Source organism: Microcaecilia unicolor, chromosome 8 (assembly GCF_901765095.1).
Source record: "Microcaecilia unicolor chromosome 8, aMicUni1.1, whole genome shotgun sequence".
Taxonomy (NCBI): Eukaryota; Metazoa; Chordata; class Amphibia; order Gymnophiona; family Siphonopidae; genus Microcaecilia; species Microcaecilia unicolor.
Window position 1 is genome coordinate 222,625,213 of NC_044038.1, and position 27,947 is coordinate 222,653,159.

The 27,947-nt window shown below is 44.0% G+C and overlaps 1 protein-coding gene across 1 annotated transcript in view; it reads right to left on the bottom strand.

Moving 5' to 3' along the window:
• The window catches only part of LOC115475866 (adenosine deaminase-like), a 112,282-nt gene that overhangs the window by 29,829 nt on the left and 54,506 nt on the right, over positions 1–27,947 (bottom strand). Inside the window, exons 3-7 of the mRNA XM_030211922.1 lie at positions 24,814–24,936; positions 21,962–22,105; positions 19,102–19,217; positions 6,847–6,971; positions 2,709–2,780 (exon numbers count right to left, since the gene is read on the bottom strand). Coding sequence (XP_030067782.1) covers positions 2,709–2,780; positions 6,847–6,971; positions 19,102–19,217; positions 21,962–22,105; positions 24,814–24,936 — 580 coding nt within the window. The remainder of the gene's footprint in view (positions 1–2,708; positions 2,781–6,846; positions 6,972–19,101; positions 19,218–21,961; positions 22,106–24,813; positions 24,937–27,947) is intronic.

The following is a 27,947-nucleotide window of genomic DNA, read 5'->3' on the forward strand; positions in this document are numbered from 1 at the left end:
TTAGCAACTAGGGGTGTGGGTGGAAAAACAGTCAATCAAGTCATTTTGTTCGAGTCTTAATTGGGTCCTCTTTTCATTTCAGTTTGCAAGTGGGGCCTGCTCTAAAACGGCCTGAGCTAGCGTCACATAAATGGCGACATTTTCTTCATATTTGTGTCATTTTAAATGAAAACCACACAATGAAACAAACTGTGCACTTTTTTGAAGCCACACCCAATAATCCACCCCTCCCCAAGAATACCATCATTTTTTTTTAGGTGTCTACAAGGATATGCATTATGAAAAAAAATGTCCATGCTTTCAGAAGACCAAACCTTCCACTACTGGATTCAGCCATCCTATCCACATCATTTCCTATTCTATGTAAATAGTCCCCTCCCCATATTGAGCCCATGGTGGTGAACAGGTTTTTTTTTTTTTTTTTTTTTTTTTTTTTAAATGCTGGCTGCCACAGGCAAAAAAAGTCTGGATGTTCTCGGGCAGTATTCTATAGCGGCCACTTCTGAATAATCAGGATAGAGAGTTAAGCTGGTGGCACCATCCAGTCAGCAGCGATAGCTATTATTTTTATTTTTTTAATTTTTGTTACATTTGTACCCCGCACTTTCCCACTCATGGCAGGCTCAATGCGGCTTACATGGGGCAATGGAGGGTTAAGTGACTTGCCCAGAGTCACAAGGAGCTGCCTGTGCCGGGAATTGAACTCAGTTCCTCAGGACCAAAGTCCACCACCCTAACCACTAGGCCACTCCTCCTCCACTACTGCTACTATTTGAGATTCTACATGAATTGTTGCTATTCCACTAGCAACATTCCATGTAGAAGTCGGCCCTTGCAGATCACCAATGTGGCCGCGCAGACTTCTGCTTCTGTGAGTCTGACGTCCTGCACATACGTGCAGGACGTCAGACTCACAGAAACAGAAGCCTGCGCAGCCTTCTACATGGAATGTTGCTAGTGGAATAGCAACATTCCATGTAGAATCTCCAATAGTAGCAACATTCCATGTAGAATCTCCAGTAGTATCTATTTTATTTTTGTTACATTTGTACCCTGCGCTTTCCCACTCATGGTAGGCTCAATGCGGCTTACATGGGGCAATGGAGGGTTAAGTGACTTGCCCAGAGTCACAAGGAGCTGCCTGTGCCTGAAGTGGAAATCAAACTCAGTTCCTCAGTTCCCCAGGACCAAGGTCCACCACCCTAACCACTAGGCCACTCCTCCACTGTTGCTACTATTTGAGATTCTACATGGAATGTTGCTATTCCACTAGCAACATTCCATGTAGAAGTCGGCCCTTGCAGATCACCAATGTGGCCGCACAGGCTTCTGCTTCTGTGAGTCTGACGTCCTGCACGTACGTGCAGGACGTCAGACTCACAGAAACAGAAGCCTGCGCAGGCTTCTACATGTGGAATAGCAACATTCCATGTAGAATCTCCAATAGTATCTATTTTATTTTTGTTACATTTGTACCCTGCGCTTTCCCACTCATGGCAGGCTCAATGCGGCTTACATGGGGCAATGGAGGGTTAAGTGACTTTGCCCAGAGTCATAAGGAGCTGCCTGTGCCTGAAGTGGGAATCCAACTCAGTTCCTCAGGACCAAAGTCCACCACCCTAACCACTAGGCCACTCCTCCTCCACTGTTGCTACTATTTGAGATTCTACATGGAATGTTGCTATTCCACTAGCAACATTCCATGTAGAGGTCGGCCCTTGCGGATCACCAATGTGGCCGCGCAGGCTTCTGCTTCTGTGAGTCTGACCTCCTGCACGTACGTGCAGGACGTCAGACTCACAGAAACAGAAGCCTGCGCAGCCTTCTACATGGAATGTTGTGAGTGGAATAGCAATATTCCATGTAGAATCTCCAACAGTAGCAACATTCCATGTAGAATCTCCAATAGTATCTATTTTATTTTTGTTACATTTGTACCCTGCGCTTTCTCACTCATGGCAGGCTCAATGCGGCTTACATGGGGCAATGGAGGGTTAAGTGACTTGCCCAGAGTCACAAGGATCTGCCTGTGCCTGAAGTGGGAATCCAACTCAGTTCCCCAGGACCAAAGTCCACCACCCTAACCACTAGGCCACTCCTCTCTAGAAGGCTTATCCAGACAGCCCTTTTTGCTGTCCTAAGTTATCTGGGAAGGAATGCTGAATACTGCTGCTAACCAGACAGTGCTTGAGGTTATCTGGATAGTGCCATGGTGGTCAGAAGACATTCAGCAGCACGATCCGGTTCATGCCACCGAATCCCTCTCACCAGCACTTAATCCAGGTAGGATCCACTTCCACCCAGATAAGAATCTTTGAATATTGATCCCACAAATCACAACTAACTCCTTTGAAAATGTATCTTAGTTTGAGACCGAATCATACAGACATGCTTTAAAGACCTTTTCTAAAAAGATTGACACTCCAAAATAATGAAGTCTGTACACTTGACAGTTCCAAACGGACCATTATAAGACAGTTCAGCTTTCTGGGTCACCAGCATTTCACAAAGGGGCGTCTATGTGCAGCATGTAAAAACATGATCCAGTTTGGCCTAGGATAAACAGATGAACGGTTGCATTACTTGACAGATACAAGAAGCCGCCTATAGTGATAGCAAAACACCTGAATAAAAGCCAAATTTTACAAGAGTCTTATATTCTCTTAATCCTTTGGCTTTAATTCAGCACCTGACATTGCATTTCTTACCTCCCTGACTACTGAAGGCGGTCCAATTTCACCAGCATGAACAGTTCTGTGGATGCCACTCCTCAGAGCTTCCTGGAAAAGTGAGAGCGACGCAGATCAATTGGAGCACGTCAACATTAAATTAGTACTCTTCTACAGGACACATCCAGGTTCAGAGAACCTTCTTGATAGAGAATGATGGCCTGAGACAGTCAAAAATCTACAGTGAAAAACATTGCCCAAGGAACTTGCACCATATTGCACTGGGGTCAGGGGAAGCAGTTAATTTATGCTGTGTTAGCATGTTTCAGGCTGTGTCAATAAAAGAGGGACACTGCTTCATGTTACTATGCGGGGACACCATTCCCAGACTTGGCTTCTGCTCCTCAGGCTGACCAAGGCTGGGATAGTGAAGGTTATAGCACGATGACAACCCAGGGCTGCTGATGGAAAATTTTAGGCCTGGTATACAACATTCCCCACCACTCTCCAATCACTCTTTCATATTTTTATGAGCCTCAACCCTCTTCCGCTGTGTGGTGCCACTTCAGTCTTACAGTATGGAAGGTTACACAAGACTGAGGAGCTCCACATGGTTCAGAATGCAAAACTATATTTGCATGACAGAAGCTACAGTAGGAAGTAACAGAACTATTTTCGTTATACCAGGGCAGGATAAGAAATATAAGCTGGTTCCCTTTTTCATTCAAGCCCCATAATCAGAATTTTACAGCTTATAAGTCTGTGAAAAGATTTCCAGGGTAAATTAGAGTAACAAAACCCCTTCTGTGCAAAAATGTCCCCCTCTAAAAGGCCAGGATTTTGCACACCTTTTTCAGTAGTAGCTCAAGATGAGTCACATTCAGGTACACTGGGTATTTCCCTGTCACCTTATGAGAGAGGCGAGGTGACATTGCATGTTCTAAACAACCCCAGCCTACCCAATTAGCGAGATAACATGAAATTCGCTGTATCAGCGCAGATACAGTTGTTTGTACAAGTTAATAAAATAATATCTTCAACACCAATCAATAAAAACAATACTTTTCTTTGCAAGTGTGGAAATTCTCAGGACAAGGCTTAAACTTCAACGATCTCTTCAAAGCTGTCCTTGCATGGTTGTTTTACTTCTGACATACAGCTAGATTTACTAATGTGTCATTTTCCTGCCTGTCCCATTTTAAGTAATGCAGCACGTGAGGCTCATTTTCAGAGCACCTCCACATAACTTTGTAAGTCCTTGTGCTTTGAAAACAGGCACCCTAATCACCAATAAAAACACAGCTATTTTTTTTTATTTCCATTTTGCTCACACCTTTTTCAGTAGTAGCTCAAGGTGAGTTACATTCAGGTACTCTGGATATTTCTCTGTCCCAGGAGGGCTCACAATCTAAGTTTGTACCTGAGGCAATGGAGGGTTAAGTGAGTTGCCCAAGATCACAAGGAGTAGCAGTGGGATTTGAACCAGCCACCTCTGGATTACAAGACCAGTGCTCTAACCAATAAGCCACTCCTCCACTATGGCAACATTCCATGTAGAATCTCAAATAGTAGCAACCAAATCTCAAATAATTTATTTGGATTTTGCTCACACCTTTTTCAGTAGTAGCTCAAGGTGAGTTACATTCAGGTACTCTGGATATTTCTCTGTCCCAGGAGGGCTCACAATCTAAGTTTGCTCTTGAGGCAATGGAGGGTTAAGTGACTTGGCCAAGATCACAAGGAGCAGCAGTGGGATTTGAACCGGCCACTTCTGGATTGCAAGACCGGTGCTCTAACCACTAGGCCACTCCTCCACTATAGCAACATTCCATGTAGAATCTCAAATAGTAGCAACATAATTTCAAATAGTAGCAACATTCCATGTAGACTCTCAGATAATATCAACATTCCATATAGAATCTCAAATAGTAGCAACATTCCATGTAAAATCTCAGATAATGGCAACAGAATCTCAAATAATTTATTTGGATTTTGCTCACACCTTATTCAGTAGTAGCTCAAGGTGAGTTACATTCAGGTACACTGGATATTTCTCTGGCCCAGGAGGGCTCACACTCTAAGTTTGTAGCTGAGGCAATGGAGGGTTAAGTGACTTGCCCAAGATCACAAGGAGCAGCAGCGGGATTTGAACCAGCCACCTCTGTATTGCAAGACCTGTGCTCTAACCACTAGGCCACTCCTCCACTGGTATTATTACACCTTAATAAATCTAACTAATGATCTGAAGTGCAAAGATTTCCTTGCTCTAAAGGATGATGGGCCTGTTTCATGTGTGCAAATGGCTGGCTATAGGATTTTATGTAGTTTACAAGTAGAAGTAAATGCACAGCCAGGATTAGCCCAAAGAGGCAGGTGAGATTAAATTATACATGTTTTGATTGTCATCTTTTGCTCATACTTGACCTGAAAATGGTTCCGTTTTTGAAAGATTATCCAAAAGCAATTTACAGGGAGCCTTTTACTAAAAAGGATTAGTACATATCTGCCACAAGACCGTTTTATTCCTAGGGGCTCTGCTGTAGATAACATGAGCTAATCTTTGGCTAAAAAAAAAAACAAAAAAAACCAGTTGGTCCAGTAAAGGTATCACTATTGTCTCTTTTTGTTTATTATCCACAAAGTTTGATCTGAAAGCCCACAGCACAGTTCATAGAAATGCCTTTTCTGCTTGTTAAACATAGGGGGCCAGATTCTATATATGGCGCCTAAAAAATCCATATGGTAAAGATATCCACCTAAGCGTAATCTATAAGCAGTGCCGGGAGAGAGAGAGAGAGAGTTGGACGAGGGTAGAGTAGAGAAGAGAGGAGGGGAGACGATGACGCGAGGGTGGAGGAGAGAGAGAGAGAGAGAGAGGTGAGGGTTGGAGAAGAGAGTGAGAGGGGGGGGAAGGGGGGGGGGAGAGAGAGGCGGGTTGTGAGGATGAGAGGGAGAGAGAGATAGATTGAGAGAGAGGAGGAGGGTGGGAGAGAGGAGAGAGAGAGAGAGAGGGTGGAGGAGAGAGAGAGAGAGAGAGGGTGGAGAGAGAGAGAGAGAGAGAGACTGACTATGCTTAGGAAGAAATCCTAGTGCTTAAAACTACAAGCATCCATTTAGGCCAATGAAAACGTGATCTAAATCTCTATAAATGAATATTCATTGTGGATATCCTGAAACCCTGACTGGCTAGGGTGCCTCCAGGACCAGGTTTGGGAACCACTGCATTAGGTAACTTTACATGGCCTTCCTAAGTTGGGCTTGATCTTAAGTTCATGAAGTACTCTTGTGTTAAATCAAAACCAATTGTCGATTCTCTTGTGGCAATAGCCTCAATTTAGCCAGTTCACCATGGTCATTGTGCGGTAGAAGAGCGAATTTAGGTCACCTCATCTATTTGCTAGTCTGGACGACTATCCATTCACAGCTAACAGTGGCTGAGTCAGTAGAAGTTCAAAATCTCTCCTTTTCAAATGTTGCAAGCGTGCACTGTGGCTTGTGGAAGGTAAGTCAGATTTCCCTGTCCAGGAAGCATTGATTATACAGACATGGATTCTGCATGTAATAACCTTTTTAAATACTGTCTTACGCTTTAAGACTGTATCCTGGTCTTGCCTTTATGCATCAGCTCCTTATCAGCCAATTGACTTCCAAGGATTTGTGCAATCTTTTACGATACTAAAGCCCTACCTTATTCCAGGAGGACTGCATTAAGGTAGATAAAGGACAGCAAATTCATCAAAATGTCATGGTTAGTTGCTTTCATTACTGATAATGAGGCAGCATTGCCTCCTGCTCTTACTTCCCCAACCCCTTGCTAGCAATTTACTTTCTCAGTCTCATTTTTCCAAAGGCAGCAACAGCAATCCCCAGAGGCTGCCCTGCCGACGGTCCCGGCCCTGTCTACTGCAGCCCGCCTCCGAGGAAACAGGAAGTTATGTTAGAGAGGCTGGCCACAGAAGAGAGAAGGGGCTGGGACTGGCGGCAGGGCAGCCTCTGGGAATGCCTCCTTTGGAAAAAACGGGAAAAAAAAAAAGGTAAATTGGTGAAAGGAGGCTGGAGAAGGAAGAGGGGAGATGGCAGACCATGGCGAGGGGCGGTGGCAGCAGCGGCAGCTCTCGCCTCAGGCGGCAGATTGTCTTGGGCCACCCCTGCATAGATATGCACATATTTAACAAACCTCATAAGCCTCCCTGTGTCCCGAGACTTCTTCACAGCTGACCAATTCATCTCCTGCAAGGTCAATGGCCACCACTGTGTCATTTCGGTACTTCTTGCACAGCTCTACTACTTCAGGAGACCAATCTGTGAATGACAGGTATACATTACAAATGTTCAATAGGTCTATTTTTAAACAAAAAATTCCTATGGGTGTCTCTAGAGTTGCAGCGTGCGCTAATTTTTAGTGTGCGCTAAAACGCTAGCACACCTTAGTAAACAGGACCCTTAATAAGAAAAGCTGGGAGCTTCCCTCTGAAAATGGAATGTAAAATACACACACTAGCTGCCAGATCCATGCAAAGTTGGGTGTGCAAATCTGAGTGCGGATCACAAGTCTACACATAAGCTAATTAGGTGCTAATTATTGGAGTTTAACAAGCACTTAATTGACAGTATTTAGGAGTTACATGCAGATCTGCCTTATTCTATAAGATGCGTGCAACTCCAAAGGGGATGTGGCCATGGGAGGGGGATGGGCAGGTCAGGGGCATTCCCAGAATTTAGGTGCAGTGTTGTATAATAGCTGCTTTTGCACACCTAACCGCCATCAGTTGGGCACCAACATTTACTTCAGCATAAATGCTGGTGCCCAAAAAGTTAGGCATGAACCCCAAGATTCTATATCGCATGCATAGCATTCCGTGCCAAAATCCAGGTGTATTCTATAATGGCGCACATAACATGCCAACCAGCATTGTTAACAGCACAAACAATAAAGAGCACTAATTGGCAATAATTAGAATTTACGTGCACAACTCCCTAAGCGTATTCTGTAACGCACTGCACCTAAATTTTAATGTGTGCAGGCAAAAAGGGGCGTGGTTATGGGCAGTGAAATGGGCGTTTCATGGGTGTTCCAAACATTTATGCGCACTGTTATAGAATATGGCCCTCTGTGACTAAATCTATGCACCAGGATTTACGCCACATTTTTATTAGTGTAAATGAAGGCGTGTAGTTTTAGGATCTAGGATATCAAGTAAGCATATTTTATATACCGCACCTTAACCAGGGTGGGACCAGGCTACTGGCGTCGGCATTTAAAAAGGAGACAGAGCAGCTTTTAAACTAGAAATGGGGGGGGGGGGGGGGGACAGTCGCTCAAAAGTGCATGGTTCGGGATAAGGTCTCTTTCAAAAGAAATCACCAAAACAGGGAAGATAGAGGATCCTGATAGTGAGGTTGCAAAAGAGACCGTAGTAGATCAGGTGTCCTTAAATAAAAAAAATCAGACAACAAATTGCAAATTAATACTGTCAAGTACTAAGCATGATGTAAATAGGAACAACAAACATAGTTTGAAATGTCTATATGCGAATGACAGGAGCCTAAGAAATAAGATGGGAGAGTTAGAATATATTGCACTAAATGAAAAATTAGATATAATAAGCATCTCTGAGACCTAGTGGAAGGAGGATAACCAGTGGGACACTGTCATACTGGGGTACAAATTATATTCACAGTGGAGAAGGGTAGTTAGTGGGGTTCCTCAGGGGTCAGTGCTAGGACCGCTGATCTTTAATATATTTATAAATGATTTAGAGATGGGAGTAACTAGCAAGGTAATTAAATTTGCTGATGACACAAAGTTATTCAAAGTCGTTAATTCACGAGAGGATTGTGAAAAAGTACAGAAAGACCTTACAAGACTGGGAGACTGGGCGGCTAAATGGCAGATGACGTTTAATGTGAGCAAGTGTAAGGTGATAGCATGTGGGAAAAAAGAACCCGAATTATAGCTATGTCTTGCAAGGTTCCACATTAGGAGTTACGGACCAAGAAAGGGATCTGGGTGTTATCGTTGATAATACACTGAAACCTTCTGCTCAGTGTGCTGCTGCGGCTAGGAAAGTGAATAGAATGTTGGGTATTATTAGGAAAGGTATAGAAAACAGGTGTGAGGATGTTATAATGCCGTTGTATCATTCCATGGTGCGACGGAATACCAAACGACAGCCGGCATAGTTAAAAAGTGAGGCGAAGGAAGCTATTAGAACTAAAAGAAAATCATTCAGAAAATTGAAGGAACCAACTGAAAATAATAAGGAGCAGCATACGGAATGTCAAGTCAAATGCAAAGCGCTGATAAGGAAGGCTAAGAGGAACTTCGAAAAAGAGATTGCGTTGGAGGCAAAAATACATAGTAAACATTTTTTAGGTATATTAAAATCAGGAAGCCGGCAAAAGAATCAGTTAGACTGCTAGATAACCGAGGAGTAAAAGGAGCGATCAGGGAAGACAAAGCCGTAGCGGATAGATTAAATTAATTCTTTGCTTCGGTCTTCACCGAGGAAGATTTGGGCAGGATACCGGTGCCAGAAATGATATTTGAAGCTGACTAGTCGGAGAAACTTAATGAATTCTCTGTAAACCTGGAGGATGTAATGGGGCAGTTCTACAAACTGAAGAGTAGCAAATCTCCTGGACCAGATGGTATTCATCCCAGAGTACTGATAGAACTGAAAAACGAGCTTGCGGAGCAATTGTTAGTAATATGTAATTTATCCTTAAAATTGAGCGTGGTACTGGAAGATTGGAGGGTGGCCAATGTAACGCCGATTTTTAAAAAAGGTTCCAGAGGAGATCTAGGAAATTATAGACCGGTGAGTCTGACATCGGTGCCGGGAAAAATGGTAGAGACTATTATTAAGAACAAAATTACAGAGCATATTCAAAAGCATGGATTAATGAGACAAAGTCAACATGGATTTAGTGAAGGGAAATCTTGCCTCACCAATCTACTATATTTCTTTGAAGGGGTGAATAAACATGAGGCTAAAGGTGAGCCGGTTGATATTGTGCATCTGGATTTTCAGAAGGAGTTTGACGAAGTACCTCATGAAAGACTCCAGAGGAAATTGGAGAGTCATAGGATAGGAGGTAGTATTCAATTGTGGATTAAAAACTGGTTAAAAGATAGAAAACCGAGAGTAAGTTTAAATAGTCAGTATTCTCAATGGAGAAGGGTAGTTAGTGGGGTTCCCGAGGGGTCTGTGCTCGGACTGCTGCTTTTTAACATATTTATAAATGTCCTAGAGATGGGAGCAACTAGTGAGGTAATTAAGTCTACTGATGACACAAAGTTATTCAAAGTCATTAAATTTCGGGAGGATTGTGAAAAATTACAAGAGGACCTTACGAGACTGGGCGTCTAAATGGCAGATGACGTTTAATGTGAGCAACTGCAAAGTGATGCATGTGGGAAAGAGGAACCCGAATTATAGCTACGTCATGCAAGGTTCCACGTTAGGAATCACAGACCAAGAAAGGGACCTAGGTGTCGTCATTGATGATACGTTGAAACCTTCTACTCAGTGTGCTGCTGCGGCTAAGAAAGCAAATAGAATGTTAGGTATTAGGAAAGGAATGGAAAACAAAAATGAGGTTGTTAAAATGCCTTTGTATCGCTTCATGGTGTGACTGCACCTCGACTATTGTGTTCAATTCTGGTCGCCGCATCTCAAAAAAGATATAGTGGAATTAGAAAAGATGCAGAGAAGGGCGATGAAAATGATAAAGGGGATGGGACGACTTCCCTATGAGGAAAGGCTAAAGCGGCTAGGGCTCTTCAGCTTGGAGAAAAGGCGGCTGAGGGGAGATATGATAGAGGTCTAGAAAATAATGAGTGGAGTTGAACAGGTAGATGTGAAGCGTCTGTTTACACTTTCCAAAAATATAAGGACTTGGGGGGGGGGGGGGGCATGCGTTGAAGCTACAATGGAGTAAATTTTAAATGAATCAGAGAAAATTTTTCTTCACTCAACGTGTGATTAAACTCTGGAATTTGTTGCCAGAGAATGTGGTAAATGCGGTTAGCTTAGCGGAATTTAAAAAAGGTTTGGACGGCTTCCTAGACACAAACTTGGTCACTATATCGAATACAGACATCCCATCTGCAGACAATCTTGCTAAGTATTTCAATGAAAAAACTGCAAACCTACGCAACACTACCTCAGGACAACACTGACATCGATATCTTCCTTGATGAGTTGGACCCAACCACGGGAGAATACCCGGCTGACCAAACCTGGTTAAAATTTGACCTTCTTACCGTTGATGCAGTTGCACAGCTGATCAGCAGGATACCTGTCCCAACTACCTAATGAAATCCGCCCCTGACCGCTTCATAGCAGACCTCACATCCCACCTAAACTACATGCTTCAGCAAGGTCTCTTTCCTAAGGAAAATGGCAATATCCTACTCACGCCAATACCAAAAGACATCAAGAAAAAACCCCAAATGAAATCACTAACTACCGTCTAGTAGCATCCATTCCGTTGTCAGTCAAGCTGATGGAAAGCATGGTAGCCAAACAACTTACAGAGTATATAAACAAATTCTCAATATTACATGAATCACAGTCAGGCTTTCGCCCTCTCCACAGCACAGAAACAGTACTACTCACTGTTCTAGCCAAATTCAAGCAGGAAATAGCAACAAGCAAAAACATCCTCCTTCTCCTCCAATTCGACATGTCTAGTGCATTCAACATGGTAAGCCATAATAAGATTACTAGATAAGTTCGGGATCGGTGGAAACACTTAGCTGGATCAAGGGTTTCCTAACCACAAGAACATATCAAGTAAAATCAAACTCAAACATATCATCGCCGTGGAAAGCAGACTGTGGAGTATCACATGGATCACCACTATCACCGATCCGCTTCAACCTAATGATGACCCCCACTAGTCAAGTCCTTATCCAACCAAGGCCTTAACCCCATTGTCATATTCTTAATGATACTTCGATGGTTTCACAAAACTTGTACAATGTAACCTATAACCAAGTTGTAACAAATGTATTTCCATTATTCATATCTTATTGTAAGCCACACTGAGCCCGCAAAGAGGTGGGAAAATGTGGGATACAAATGCAATAAATAAATAAATAAATAAAATCTATGCAGACGATGTCACAATATTAATTCCTTACAAATCTGAACTGACAGAAATCGCCAACGAAATCAAGATCAGCTTGATCATCATGGACTCTTGGGCAAATGCATTTCAACTAAAACTAAACAAAGAAAAACACAGTGTCTCATCCTCTCATCCCTACACAGCACGGAAAACCCCATTATTATCAACACCCTAGATTACACCCTCCCTATCTCAGACAGCCTGAAAATCCTCGGCGTTACAATGGACCGCAACTTAACACTAGAGAGCCAAGTGACATCCACAACAAAGAAAATGTTCCACTCAATGTGGAAACTCAAAACGCGTGAAACAATTCTTCCCGAGGGGAACATTTTGCAACCTGATACAATCAATGGTACTAAGCCATGTAGACTACTGCAATGGAATTTATGCGGGATGCAAAGAACAAACCTTAAAGAAGCTTCAGACCGCTCAAAACCCGGCAGCTAGGCTTATCTTCAGAAAAATGCGATTTGAAAGTGCAAAACCCCTTCGTGAAAAACTACACTGCCTCCCAATCAAAGAACGCATTTCTTTCAAAATCTGCACTCTAGTTCACAAAATTATCTACGGTGAAGCTCTGGGATACATGACAGACTTGATAGACCTACCAACTAGAAACACATCCGAAACAACATGAACGTACTTAAATCTGCACTACCCAAGCTGCAAAGGACTCAAATATAAAATCAACTTACGTGTCCAGTTTTTCCTACATAAGAACTACCAAAGCTTTACCAAAAGCCTTGAAAACTACGAACGACCACCTAAACTTCCGGAAAATACTAAAAACTAGCCTGTTTAAAAAGGCATACCCTACCGATCCAACATAAATGCCTGATCTTTGCAACAAAACTGAAGTTTTACATAGGGCCCCTGACGAAGCCCCTTTTTTTAGCGAAACACGACATGTGTCGGGTATTTTATATGATTGAGATTCTGCAATAAAAGAACATTCTGGACCGCTTACCAATCTGCTTTGTTTATTTCCATGTTGGAGTTTGCGGATCATTTTCCTTATTGTTTCTTGGATCAAAAAATTACAGAACAACCCAGCGCTTAATTGTATTTATTCCAGACTCTCTGCTTTATTTGTGTGGCAACAGCTCTCGTGGTATACAGCTGGCACCAGAGGCCATAGTAAGACACCGACAGTTTGTTTTTTTTTTTAACTTGGGAACAATAAGTCCATTATTTTGATAGCTCATTTACAATAGTTATAGCTGCATAAAGTGCCTGCAGTTGCCAACACTCACAGGCATTCCTGTACTGAAAGTGAACAGAAGGCCGGATAATTATTCATTTCACGCCTGTCTTATGTGAAGCGTCTGTTCACGCTTTCCAAAAATACTAGGACTAGGGGGCATGCGATGAAACTACAATGTAGTAAATTTAAAACGAATCGGAGAAACTTTTTTTTCTTCACGTAACGTGTAATTAAACTCTGGAATTCGTTGCCAGAGAATGTGGTAAAGGCGGTTAGCTTAGCGGAGTTTAAAAAAAAGGTTTGGACGACTTCCTAAAGGAAAAGTCCTTAGACCGTTATTAAATGGACTTTGGGACAATCCACTATTTCTGGGATAAGCAGTATAAAATGTTTTGTACATTTTGGGGATCTTGCCGGGTATTTGTGGCCCGGATTGGCCACTGCTGGAAACAGGATACTGGGCTCGATGTACCTTTGGTCTTTCCCAGTATGGCAATACTTATGTACTTATTATATTATGTCATGGGCATAGTGGTGATAGAAGGCCAAACTCATCTAGACCGATGCCTTGTTTGTTTTACATATATAACCAGGGTTTTTTTTTTTAAGGGGGTATCGCATACCGACACCTTTTCCATTTTTTTACTAAAATGGACTCATGGACCCCAAGTTTTAATGAAAGAGCACAGGCTCTACACACCAGTTCTGCCTTGTTATAGATTCTGCGACTGGTTGCAGGGTCACTCAGTGATCAGTCCCAACCCTGAAGGGTGGCCTAGCATTTGAGTACTGGCACCTTTTTTGCTAGAAAAAAAAAAACCCCACACAGTTTACAACCCAGCTTTTCTGCACCGAGTGCTCAAACGTTTCCTATTGTGTTAATACTAATATTTGGAAATCATGAAAGGACTTGAGCAACACCCAGCCACACAGCCCAGGGCAACTCTGAAAGAAGACATGAAGGTCAATTATTGTATGGCCGCTCCTCCTCCACACCCCGATTTCTGCACATGACTAACAAGAGTTTGTACTATTAATAAAAGGATTGCCCAACAGCAGCAATCAGCTCTGTGCTAGATAGGTATAGACTTATTTCTGCAGTATCATGTTTCCTCAATTAGCAAAATATAAAACCGGTCACTAAAAAGACAGAAGGATCTGAGGTCAGATCACTAATGCCAGACGATTAACAGGCAGTGGATGGGAGGCAAGATGGAGGATGTACTGAAACCGGAGGAGTGGCCTAGTGGTTAGAGTGGTGGACTTTGGTCCTGGGGAACTGGGTTCGATTCCCACTGCGGGCACAGGCAGCTCCTTGCGACTCTGGGCAAGTCACTTAACCCTCCATTGCCCCAGGTACAAATAAGTACCTGTATATACTATGTAAACCCCACAGAAAGGCAGCATATCAAGTCCCAGTTCCCTTTCCCTATTTCAGATTCTACATGGAATGTTGCTACTATTGAGATTCTGTTGCTACTATTTGAGATTCTACACGGAATGTTAATGTTGCTATTCCACTAGCAACATTCCATGTAGAAGCCTGCCCTTGCAGCCGCGCAGGCTTCTGTTTCTGTGAGTCTGACGTCCTGCACGTACGTGCAGGACGTCAGACTCACAGAAACAGAAGCCTGCGCGGCTGCAAGGGCAGGCTTCTACATGGGATGTGGCTAGTGGAGGAGTCGCCTAGTGGTTAGTGTGGTGGACTTTGGTCCTGGGGAACTGGGTTCGATTCCCACTGCAGGCAGAGGCAGCTCCTTGTGACTCTGGGCAAGTCAGTTAACCCTCCATTGCCCCAGGTACAAATAAGTACCTGTATATAATATGTAAGCCGCACTGAGCCTGCTATGAGTGGGAAAGCGCGGGGTACAAATGTAAGAAAAAAAAAAAAGTAAGGGATGATGAAGGTGTAGTGCTTATTGTCTGGATCGGGGATTCTCAGGGTTTCATAATATCCTGAATGAATATGCATGAGATAGATTTGCATGCAAATATCTCATTACATATTCATTGTAGATATCCTGAAAACTTGAACGGCTAAGTATGTCCCAAGGACTGGGTTTTGAACCACATTGGCATGTAATGCTCTACCCCAGGCTTGTCCAAGGGCTACTAAGGGTCACATTTTCAGGATATTCCTAAAGAATATGCATGAGAGATTTACAGATTATAGTAAATGACGGAAGATAAAGACCCTCATGGTCCATCCAGTCTGCCCAACAAAGTGGCCAGAGCTGCACCTACCACTCCATGCAGGTTATGCCCCGTCATGATCAAATACTGACAACGCAAATAGGCTGTTATATTCGATACTTGATTAAACCCGCAAGCCAACAGAGTTACGAACTGACATTTTACTCGCTATCAGCCTTAAGGCGTCTTCCTCTCCTTCTCCGACATATACTCAGCATAGGATATGAATATGGAGTGGAGGAGCAGCATAGTCGACAAAGCGGCAAACTGTGAGCCAAAATGGAGCAGGGTTCAAATCCCAGTGACGCTCCATGTGGCCTTGGGCAAAATTGCCTCGAGTACAAACCAACTGCAGGTCATCTGGGAAAAGAAAATACTCATAAGTGCCTGAATATAACCCACCTTGAACTACCACTGGAAAATTTCTGAGCTAAATACTAAAAAAAAAACCCAAAATGTAATATAAAATATGAATACTTGTTCTTGATCTGTCCAGCACTCACCTAACTTCCCAACCACTGGAGTTGCTATTTAAGCACTGCTGAGCTTGTTTCAAATTCCATCCTCTTTCTACATAGGGATCCTTTGTCTATCTCGTGCATTTTTGAATTACATCACTGTCTCTGCCACTCTCTCCTGGGAGGGCATTCCAAGCATCCACCACCCTTCTCCATGAAAAAAAGTACTTCCTGACATTACTCCCCTATAACATCAATTCATGTCCTCTATCTAGCTCTACCACTTCTGCCTCTGTGAAAGCTTCAAGCACAATTTTACTTTACATAAATGGGGGGGGGGGGGGGGGGGAGGATACCTAGGGACAGTCTGACTATATATGTGTGTGAGGGGGTGGAGACAGAGGGGAACATGTTGCCTGTAGAGATGGGAGTGTGGGGTGAGGGAAGAAAGTGTGTGGTAGTGTGCATTGGGTGAGAGGGGACAAATAGATGGAGAGGCTGGTCATGTGCATTTGGGGGGGGGGGGGGGGTTAGAGGGGCTTACTGTGCATGTATGAGGGGGACAGAAAGGGACATTCTAGCCGTAAGTGTGTGAGTGCATGGGACAGAAATAGTAGTGCACGAGGAGGATGGGTTTGGTGTGTGAATTGGGAGGGGGACAAGAGGGACAGGCTGGTTGAATGTGTGTGACTAGGGAGCAGAAAGAGGTGGCAATGTACATTGGGCAAGAGAAGGCAGATAGATGGACAGGCTGGCACTTTGCATTGGGGGGATGGAGAGAGGGATAGGCTGTGTAAAGCGCTGCAGAAATGATAAGTAGTAGTAGTACATGAAGCCTAAGTGTCATGACCGATAAAGTCTTCCTTCCTTTCCTATAAAAGGCCTGGCCTTCTGGTCAACCCTGAATAAGGACCAGAGAACCACTAGTAAACTGGAGGCATTCCTTTTGGTCAAAAGTTATAAAAGAAACTAGGCTGAGGCTCTGAATGCCTGGGGGTCAATTTTCAAAGCATTTTTAAGTACCAATTGAGAACTAGGCTCCTAAATTTGCTCCTTTAAAAACAGACTAAGCTCACATCCTTAAACGTAGGAATCTACTAAAGTTTAGAGTTAGGAGTCTAAAAAGTGGCTAACGATGGGGACAGACTTAGGGAGCAGGAAAACGTTGTGTCCAATTTTGAAAATCACCGCACTGAAGTGCCTACACCTAGACAAATTATAGGCCTAAAATTTAGGACTCTAGTTCTTTGCACCCAAGTTTAAATTAACACTTCTGATGAAAATTTAGGCATGTGGCGGGCAGTTCTATACAGAAGCGGGATAAATATTCAGCCAGCAGAGGTCAATGGTTTTTGGCCACCAGTGACATCATCTCTAGATATTCAAAGCTCAGCCAAGATTGGGCACTGGCACTAAATATCTGGGCAGCTACGGCCAGCTAACACTTATGCTGTTAAGTGCAATATTCAGCACTTAACTACATAAGGTGAACCACAAAGCCAGGTCTGTGTTTTATATGGTCCTATTTATGTAGTTACCTACATAAGGTACTAGTAAAAAAGGCCCGTTTCTGACACAAATGAAGCAGGCGCTAGCAAGGTTTTCCTCGGCTCTCCTGTAGCCACCCATGTCCAGCGACCCTCCTCTCCCCCTGCAACCACCCATGTCCAGCGACCCTCCTCTCCCCCTGCACCCACTGCAGCCACCAATGTCCAGCGAACCTCCTCTCTCCCCTGCCCCCCCCTCCTGCCACCCATGTCAATGACCCTCCTCTCTCCCCTGCCCCCCTCCAGCCACCCATGTCCAGCGACCCCCTGCAGCCACCCATGTCCAGCGACCCTCCTCTCTCTCCCCTGCCCCCCTCCAGCAACCCTCCTCTGGACATGGATCAGCTGTGAGGCATGGTTTTTTCCCCCCCTGGGTTCTGAAGTTGACAACATAATGGCTACAGTGATGTCAGCCTGATCTACGGAGCCTAGCAGACCAACTTGGAATGAGCCACGGTCCCAGGCAGCAAGTCAGAACGTTGGAGGTGAGAATTATTATATAGAATTTGAACTTAGCCACATAAGCTCCAACTCTGCCTCCAAGTCCACCCATTCTCATTGACTTTAAAGCTCCGCCTCCAAGTCCACCCATTCTCATTGGCTTTAAATTCAAAACTTTTTAAGAATGGAGCTAGATAACTTGTTATCTGTGCAACATCATGTATCGTCTATGATGAAAAAACCTTTTTATACTCTTAAGGGGTCTTTTACTAAGGCGTGCTCATGTTTATGGTGCGCGCTAAATGTTAGAGACGCCCATAGGAATGCATTGGCGTTTCTAACATTTAGCGCGCGCTAAAAACATGAGTGCATCTTAGTAAAACGGGGTCTTAGGAAATTTAGATCCATTAGAACTAACTAGGATACATTTAGGATCTTGGTTCAATCTTTGTGTTGTCCCGATTTGATTATGGTAACTGTGTGTTGATTTGCTGTTGTAAATCAGTCATTTACAGTTAATACAGAACACAGCTGTGAGATTAATCTATGGTCTGTCAAAATATGAATCAGTTTAAAATTTTTTACATGAAATTACACTAGTTGCCAAATATGGCTCATATTTATATTAATCCGAAGTGGTACTAATGACGCTGTGTGACATCACATATCAAATTTACATTATACATTGCCACTACTTTCTTGTGCAGTTATTACTTAGGATGGGATTGTCAAGAGAATGAGATTTTTTCACGGGAAAAATGCCTCTGAGCATCAGCGGTCTGAATGTTTTTATTTTTACACATTCGCTGAGCCAGTCATCTTCACTGGCAAAAAAAACCTGATTACTCTCAGTCTCTTTCTCTGTTTTAGTTGGCTGTTGCTAAATATATATAGCTGGAGGCAAATAAAGCAGACTAATCGTTTTGACTTAAAACGTTCACTTATCTTTATGTGCTTTGCCATTATGTATCTATACCAAACTTCCAAATGCCATATTTATTTATTTATTACATTTGTATCCCACATTTTCCCACCTATTTGCAGGCTCAATGAGGCTTACAATTTTCCGTCATGACTTATGTCATTTCAGAATACATATACAATTGGTAATATATATAGAACATGAATGCTAAATGAACAGTCGGACAAAAAAAAGGGAAAATATACAAATGGTTTCACATATTGAACATGGATTGCATATTAAAATTAAACAATACGGTATAGGGAGAGAGTAATCCTATCGTTAAGTAAATGATGGTGAATTACAGTTCCAATTAATAGTCTCTATGGTATGACGTATTATGATGTGTCTTTACCCTAGTAAATGGCCGATTTATGCAGACAGGTGGGCTGTATTAGAATTGACGATACCTGCTGCCCTAGGTGACTATCTGGTTTGCCTAATGGTGAACCCAACCCCAATAGCACATGACGCTGTGTTACATTACTTGGCATGTGACGCATGCAACAAAGGATAGATCTGGCTTTGATGTTAAAATCTCTCTCTCCTTCTCGTAATCCCTGGTTAACAAGGTCAACGACGTCATCGGGAGTGAGATCACCTCTGAGGGAGAAAATAGAAAAAGAAACCAACAAAAAATAATAAAATTAGGCCATATCCTGTGCAATGCTAACTGAACCTTTAAACTAGTCTGAAGAGAATAAAACTCATTTTAAATTCAAACATTTTTTATTTTCACAAAGAACACAACATAACAGAACAGAACAGGAACTCAAGAGAAACCAGCAGCGTAAATGACAAAATAAAACAATTCTAAAGACACAATCCCCCCCCCCCCCCCCCCCCACCATAGATACCCTGAACAACCCCTGCCCCCTCCCATACAACAGAAGATAACACCCATGTCACCTGTGGGTCTGGGTTCTTGTAACCTACCGGGCAAAAAGTAACCCCCCCCCCCCCCCCCCCACAATATACCAACAAACAATCCCAAAACTCAAACCCTGGAACACAAAAGTAAGATGCATACATTTGGGAAGAAATCAGTATTTTTAAAATAAGGCTCTAGCCACATGGTGTCAAAGACTGAGAATAAAACTCATTTAATAGATCAATATCGTGCTCCACACAAGCGTAACCCAGCTACAAAGTAAATCTTACTGAGGTGCTGGTTGAAAAGATGGCCAATTATTAGTAGCCCGCCTAGATGGAAAAGTCCGGGGGTCATTTTGTAACTGCAGACCTCCTAGGCAATTTTCAAAAGAAAGTGGTGTGTTTTTTGGGGAAAAATTTTTTTGTTGCTGCCATGGGTACCTAAATCCCTGTATGCTTTACAGCTCTTTGCTGTGCTGGCAAAAGACAGAAACTGTATGCACAAGAGAGTCCCTTTCACCAAGCTGTGGCAAAAAGGGGGCCGGTGCTGGCACGTGTTTTACGCGCTCGCCGAGGCCCCATTTTACCATAGCTGGTAAAAGGGAAGGTCTTGCTTTCCTGCAGGAAATGGCCGGGTGGCAAGTAAAAGCACTTGCCAAGCGGCCATGTTGGGGCAGCCCTTACTGCCACCCATCGAGGTGGCGGTAAGGGCTCCCGCGCTAACCCAACAGTAACTGGGCACTACGCGGCACTGCCTGATTACCACTGGGTACAGTCCGGCACTACAAAAATACATTTTTGTAGCGACGGAAATGGCAGCACGGTAGGGGTGGGAAGTACCACCGGGCTGCTGCAGTAGCCTGGTGGTTCTTCTGTTATAGTAAAAGGAGTGGAGAATGGAATTTTCAAATCACATCCACATGTCATGGCACCAAAATGTTCCCCTTGATAAATGGAGTGGAGGGGTAGCCTAGTGGTTAGTGCAGTGGACTTTGATCCTGGGGAACTGAGTTCGATTCCCACTGCAGCTCCTTGTGACTCTGGGCAAGTCACTTAACCCTCCATTGCCCCTGGTACAAAATAAGTACCTGAATATACGATATAAACCACTATATCAAGTCTCATTTCCCTTTCCCTATTTGAGATTCTAGATGGAATGTTGCTACTATTTGAGATTCTACATGGAATGTTAAAATTCCATTGCTACTATTTGAGATTGTACATGGAACATTGCTAGTGGAGAAGTAGCCTAGTGGTTAGTGCAGTGGACTTTGATTCCCACTGCAGCTCCTTGTTACTCTTGGCAAGTCACTTAACCCTCTATTGCCCCTGGTACAAAATAAGTACCTGAATATATGTAAACCGCTTTGAATGTAGTTGCAAAAACCTCAGAAATGCGGTATATCAAGTCCCATTTCCCTTCCCTTTGAAAGTTGCCTTCTCAAGCCATAGAGTGTTATTGAATGGACGAGGGAATACAGTATTTCTAGGATGGGTGGGACAAATTGCTTGTTCTTTTGGTGACAGGGTGCTGGGCTCGATGGACCCTTGGTCTGTCCCAGCATGGCGATACTTATGTACTTATGTAAATGTATATTACATAGTAGATGACTGCAGAAAAAGACCTGCACGGTCCATCCAGTCTGCCCAACATGATAACTCATATTTGCTGCTTTTTGTGTATACCCTACTTTGATTTGTACCTGTGCTCTTCAGGGCACAGACCGTATAAGTCTGCCCCGCACTATCCCTGCCTCCCAACCACCAGCCCCACCTCTCAACCACCGGCTCTGGCACAGGCACAGACCGTATAAGTCTGCCCAGCACTATCCTCACCTCCCCAGCCCTGCCTCCCAACCCCGGCTCTGGCACAGACCGTACAAGTCTGTCCACCACTATCCCTGCCTCCTAACCACCAGTCCCGCTTACCAGCACCGGCTCTGGCACAAACCGTATAAGTCTGCCCAGCCCTATCCCCGCCTCCCAACCACCAGCCCCGCCTCCCGATCTTGACTAAGCTCCTGAGGATCCATTCCTTCGGCACAGGATTCTTATGCATGCTTAAATGCTGAACCTTTCATTATCCTAAGCTACTATCTCACTTTATATACCTGAATTAACCACACGTGGCTTCGTGAATTTCAGCATTAGCAGAATTTGCTACTCCTATTGTACTATATATTCCAAGAAACATATTAAAGAATTGTGTTTAATATGTGGATTCTTGGTACTCAACACAAATTATTTACTTAAAATTGTAATAGTACATTACCAGTATGGTTAGATAAAAGAACCTGCAAAGCAGTTGCACTGAAATGTCCTTATTAGGTGAAGGAGCCGTCAATGATGCAACATGCCAGACTATTAACCTCCTTTCCTCAGGCAATTGTCAGGTGTTTTTAATTAATACTCCTTCCTGGCATTTGAATCTTACGCATTCTGTTATTTTGAGCACATTTCCCTGCATTACTCACTCTTCTTGTTCCCAGGGAACGGGATCCACTTTGGAGTTTGCTAATAAATGAGGACTGTATCGGACCTCGATATAAAGGACCCCTTCTTTGGCTTTCATTTCTACAAACTCATAGGCTATTCGTTTTACCGCCTCTCGATCACCCCTGGAAAGCAGAAAGAACAGAAATGACAGATTTGTTTCCCTGAAGTGAGATAACATGATTCTTGCTATATTTTTTTTGCACTTTTACCATCTAAAAATCTACCTTATTTTTCTTTCATTTTTAAAAGGCGCTTCTCTAAGCCTCTTCTCCCTGCCTAGAGTTCATATTCCATCTAGCTTTTCTATACCGCCTTCTCCCCATAAGGATCCAAAGCGGTTTACAAACTAAGAACAACAAAGTTACACAATAGAATTTAAGAACATTTAACCTTTTAAAAAGTAAAAAAAATGTTTTAAATAATTCAGTTTTAAGACTTTCTGAAAAGCATAATAAGGTTATTATCTTGTAGCAAGAGATGTTTCATCTTCTTTATAGGAAAATGACGACACTAACATCTTTTCTATCTTACGGCTTTAAAAGAAAAAAATATTACGGAGTAGTTTTTAGCCTAGATATGGGAGGATACGGCATTAGATCAATCCATATAACATTTTAAAAAACAGAAAACACATTTACATAGGCTTTGACAAGGCGCCAAGGAACCGTGACTAACAATGGAGTAATGCGCTCAAACTGAATCTTTTGTTCCCCACAAGGGCGTGGCCAAACAGATTTTAGGTGGGCCTAGGCAAGAAGTGGGTGGGCCCCAAGTGTTCTCCCCTTCATCTACCACCCCCAAAAAAAATCTCAGCTGGTGGGAAAACGCATCTTTCCACCCTGGCAGTCTGCAGCAGGCATGCGCTGAAAACTGAGAATGCGCCGGTACCAGTATCGTGGAGAATAGCGTTTTCATTACTATCGGGGGAAGTCTTCAGCTGGCGTTGCTTGGGATCCCCACCAGCTACCGCTAAACGTGTGCTATTGGGTGGGCCTGAGCCCTAATTGGGTGGGCCCAGGCCCACCTGTGGCTACGCCACTGGTTCCCCAAAAGGATATTTCACACGTCTTGAGATTTCCTTTCAAGAGAGTCAATTCTACAACTGAGCACTAGCAGTTATCATTATTAGCATTTGTATATAGCGCTACCAGGTGCACGCAGCGCTGAACACCTGATACAAAGAGACAGTCCCTGCTCAAAAGAGCTTACAATCTAAATAATAGACAGACAGACAAGACAGTTACGGGTCAGGGAAGTAATGGGTGAGAAGGAAGGAAGGGACAAGGGGAGGACACACCTATGGCACACCTAGCATGAATAAGTGCATAGTAAGAGCATTAAGCACTATTCTGCTCGATAAAAGGTGAACAGAACTGCTATAGCGTGTAACTGCAAGGGGTGGGTGGAGCATGGGAAGGGCACAAGCAGGGTTATCAGTTACAAGCAGAGTTTACAGAATGCTGATTTCCACACTTTGCATGCTGCACTTAAGTGCATTCATTTGCACCTGCCATTGACCTGGTGTAAAACGTTTGCATGCCATTTTATGCTAGTATTATATAATGGACCCTGGATGCCTGATGTGATTTGCTACATAGGAGTGTTGAACAGAGGTGCCCAGTTATACAATGACTAGCCCTGACCGATTCAAGCATAAGGTGAGTGAATGTAAGCAAGGCCCATTAGTGATGTCACTCATCCTCTAGCGTACCAAGGGCAGGGCCGTGGGGATAGTCACCCCTGGGGGGCAGACAATAAGGGGGGGGTGATCTGACCAGGCATGCAGCTGTTGGCTCTACCGATCTCCTGCCCCCTCCGATGTCAACTTCCTGTTCTGGGGCAGGGGGGACCAGCACAGCCGAAGCCGCGCGCCTGCTCTGCGCACCCTCTTGCTCAGAGGAGGGTGCTCCATCCTGGGTGGCAACTAATGCAGGTATGCCGCTGCACTCATCCTTTTCTATTTTTACAACCGACAACATCCCCTGGACAAAATAGCCCGGACAAAATGGCACCCTTGATAAAAAATAGCCTATCACAACAGTAAAACTTTAGGAAACTTCTGACAGCATAAAAGGGCATCCACTGAGTTAACCCAAAACAAGCAAACAAACAAAAAAGAAAACAAAACAGTTAAGTCAGGAAACAAAATGTCTGTCTTGAGAAAAGCTCTGTTGGGGCTTCCCCCACCCCCCCAACCCTTCCCTAACTAAAGTTTCTTCCCACCCCCTAACATCAGGAAAATTTCCTCCTTACCTTTCTAGCTCCCATCTCCAAATGGCCTCCTCCCTTGCAAAATCTCCTCTCGACCTTCCCTTTCCTCCCCGGGACAAACTCGCTCTTCCTTCTGCTCACTCACAGACTCCCCTCGTGGCGAAGTAAGAGCTGACCCACGTTCGAGACCGACGCTGTCTGTATAGAGCGAAACCGTAAAAGGCCCGTGCAGGAGACGGGAAGCACGGGCAAAAGATGCCAAGCACAGGAGGCAAAGGAAAGAAGAGCCCAACAGGCCAGATCCGTCGGGGGAGGGGGCAGCAGCACTGCTCGCAAACTACACACACCTCTCAAGGAAGTGCAACAGAAACAACAAATTAAAAATAGGTACACAGGACATTTTGTCGGGGGCCATTATGTGGGCAGGACGTTTTTTCAGAGATTATTATGTCGGGGGCTATTACATCAGGAGATTTTTTTTGTTAGTTTTTTCTTCCTGGGGTTATTTTGTCTAGGGGCTTTTTTGACCAGATATCCTATAATTGCTACGGTACTTATAATCCCTTAAGAGCCCTGGAGTACTTCTCAACCAGCAGAGACAAGACAGGGTAATACTTACGCAATGGCAGGCATATAATGCTTAAACTTTGCCAGGAACTCGGTGAAACTGATTGGTTCTTTGTAGGCAACGTGCTGCAAGAGACCTTCAACAGTGTCCGCAGGTACTTTAATTCCCCTTTTCCTGAAAACAGAAACACAGGATTGGAACTCTAGTTTGAAAATATCTGGCAGAGGTGCACATTTTTGCCTGGGTCTAATTTTTTAAGTCTTATGTATATCTATAGAGCTGTTGTCACACGGCCAAGTTTTGGCGAGGTGTGAATCCTTTATTTTGAATCCCAGTGATAGTGTCCCACAGAAATGCGACATGAGCATGATTTAGAGAGAGCATGTCTCACACTGGACCTGGTTTTAAATGCGAGAAGCAGCGCCAGCATGAGAGCGCAGCTCCACTGAAAGAGAGTTTGTTGGAGACATGACTGAAGACAGACTGACATTCCTGGAAGGCAGATAATCTCTAGATGTTTGGTGTGAAGAGTAAAATGAACAGCGAGTGATAAGAAGGATGCACTTAATACACCCCCTAATCAAAACGGGATCCTAATGTACAATTCACCCAGGAGATGAAAAACCCTGAAACAGGAAAGAGGTAAGTCTCAAGAGAAGTCAAGACGGAACAGGATGCAGTCAAGTCCCAGTACTTTCCCACAGGGGCGTAGCTACATGGGGCCATGGGGGCCTGGGCCCCCGTAGATTTGGTCCTGGACCCCTCTGCCGATGGCCCTCTCGACCCCCTCCTGCCGCCAACCTTCCCCCACCATCGCCATGGGCTACCTTTGCTGGCAGGGGACCCCAACCCCCGCCAGCCGATGTCCTCTTGCTTCCCGTGCAAGGCTTCGTTCTGTTTCTGACGTCCTGCATGTTGTACGTGCAGGACGTCAGACTCACTGAAACAGAACGAAGCCTTGATCTGCAGGACGTCATAAACAGAACGAAGCCTTGCACGGGAAGCAAGAGGACCTCGGCTGGCGGGGATTGGGGTCACTTGCCAGCAAAGGTAGGCGGCGGCGAGGGAGGGTTGGCGGCAGGAGGGCTAAAATGTGCCCCCTCACCTGGGCTCTGGACCCCCCCCCCCCTCCCACCGAAGTCTGGCTACGCCCCTGTTTTCCCATGAGAAAATTTGTGTAAGTGTGAAGCATATCTTGCAGGGATCTCGCTGGCATTTGTGAGCCCCATATCTCCAGTGTTCAGCACACTTATCTGAGTATTCTGTATATTCAAAGTGATGAAATGGGGCTTTAAGTAACTTCCTTTCAATAAACGTCACACCAGTCTGGAACCACAATTTTGGTCTTGACTGCCACTATGCCGAGTCTCTATTTAATAAAACTGGGCTGCAACACAGAGGTTTGGTCACACCTTGAGGCCTCTCACTCATGGTCCAACACATCTGAATGACAAGGGTAAACTCCCAAGACCATTCAGAACTTGAACGTACGGTTACATAGTTACAGAACGTGTTAGAAGATATTATGCAGTTTGACTGGAAAACAAAAACAAGCAAAAAAGCATATATCAGGTAAATATTTTAAAGAGATCGACAAGCACACAACAACAAAGTTCCTCCGCAGCAATATCACAGGAAAACACACACAGCGGAGGAGACACGAAAAGATGATGCAGAATAAAAATGTCCAATGGACTGAGTTCACATCAGAGACTTTACTCACAGTAAAATGGACTCGACATGAATCGTGTTTCGGCCACCAGGCCTGTCTCAGGAGTCCCTGTGAGTTGTAAAATTACGTTTGCACAAACGCTCTGGAAGTAAATCGACAAAACCTGGAGAAGAATTGGGGGGGGGGGGGGGGGCTGGAGTTCCTAAGCAGCCCTGATGTTTGTTTTGTCTCTGCGGGGTGGGCAGTAGAGTCTACTGATGCCTGCCACGCGTTTCAGCTCCTACTCCCCACCCCACAGAGACAAAACAAACACCAGGGCTGCTTAGGAACTCCAGCCCCCCCCCCCCCCCAATTCTTCTCCTGGTTTTGCTGATTTACTTCCAGAATGTTTGTGCATGCAGACATAATTTTACAACTCACGGGGATTTCTGAGGCAGGCCTGGAGGCCGAAACATGATTCATGTTGAGTCCATTTTACTGTGAATAAAGTCTCTGATGTGAACTGATTCAGTCCATCGGATGTTTTTATTCTGCATCATCTTTTCGTGTCTCTCCCGCTGTGCGTTTTCGCCAATGTTTTAAATTAAACCTACAGCTAGCAGAGTGCGCTTTCCTTCTCACTTCCCCAACTCCACAGCTTGAATCACTCTCAAGCCACTCGAACTCACTCTTCCAGTCTCCTCTCAGACAGCTGGGAATAGATATGAATCCGGACTCTGAACTGGGGTTGAAGAGACATGTATCTGGGTCCAGGTTCCCTTCAGCTTCCAGTCTAGAAACCACACAATACGCCAGGAGGATCAGGAATAAACTTAACTTTACTGTAATGTTAGTAACAATAAACATTCTTACTGTGATAATCTTCAGCTTGATAAGTGACCTTAACTCTGCCTATGCTTCTCAAAGGTCATCACAAAAAGCATTTCTTTCTCAGGATTACACACAGGTGCACAATCCACTTATGCCTGTCCTGTAGCCTGATGGGCCCCCAGGAAGGATTTTCCTTTTTCTGACAAGATCTGGATCCTTTATTACTGTCCTTATTTTTATTTTATTTATTTATTCCATTTGTATCCCACATTTTCCCACCTATTTGCAGGCTCAATGTGGCTTACATAGATCGGTTATGGCATTGCCATTCCAGGGTATCAGATACAATTGGTGATGCAAAGAGATTGAGGATGGGAAAGAAGTTCTAGGAAGATAGATAATGAAAGATCACATTCAGACTGGGGAGGATTAGTAAAGGTGGAGTAGTTAAGCTAGGGGCCCTCTTTGTAGGCCTTGTTGAAGAGATTTGTCTTCAGGGATTTGCGAAAGTTAGGTAACTCGTCAATTGTTTTCAGGTCAGCTAGTAGTGTGTTCTACAACTGTGTACTCATGTAAGAGAAGGATGCCGCATGTATAAGCTTGTATTTTAGTCCTTTTGGGTATCACTCTGAAGGTAGTAATCAGCTATGGGTAGGGTTACCATATAGCTCCAGAAAAAGGAGGCCAGATTGAGCCAGTCTGG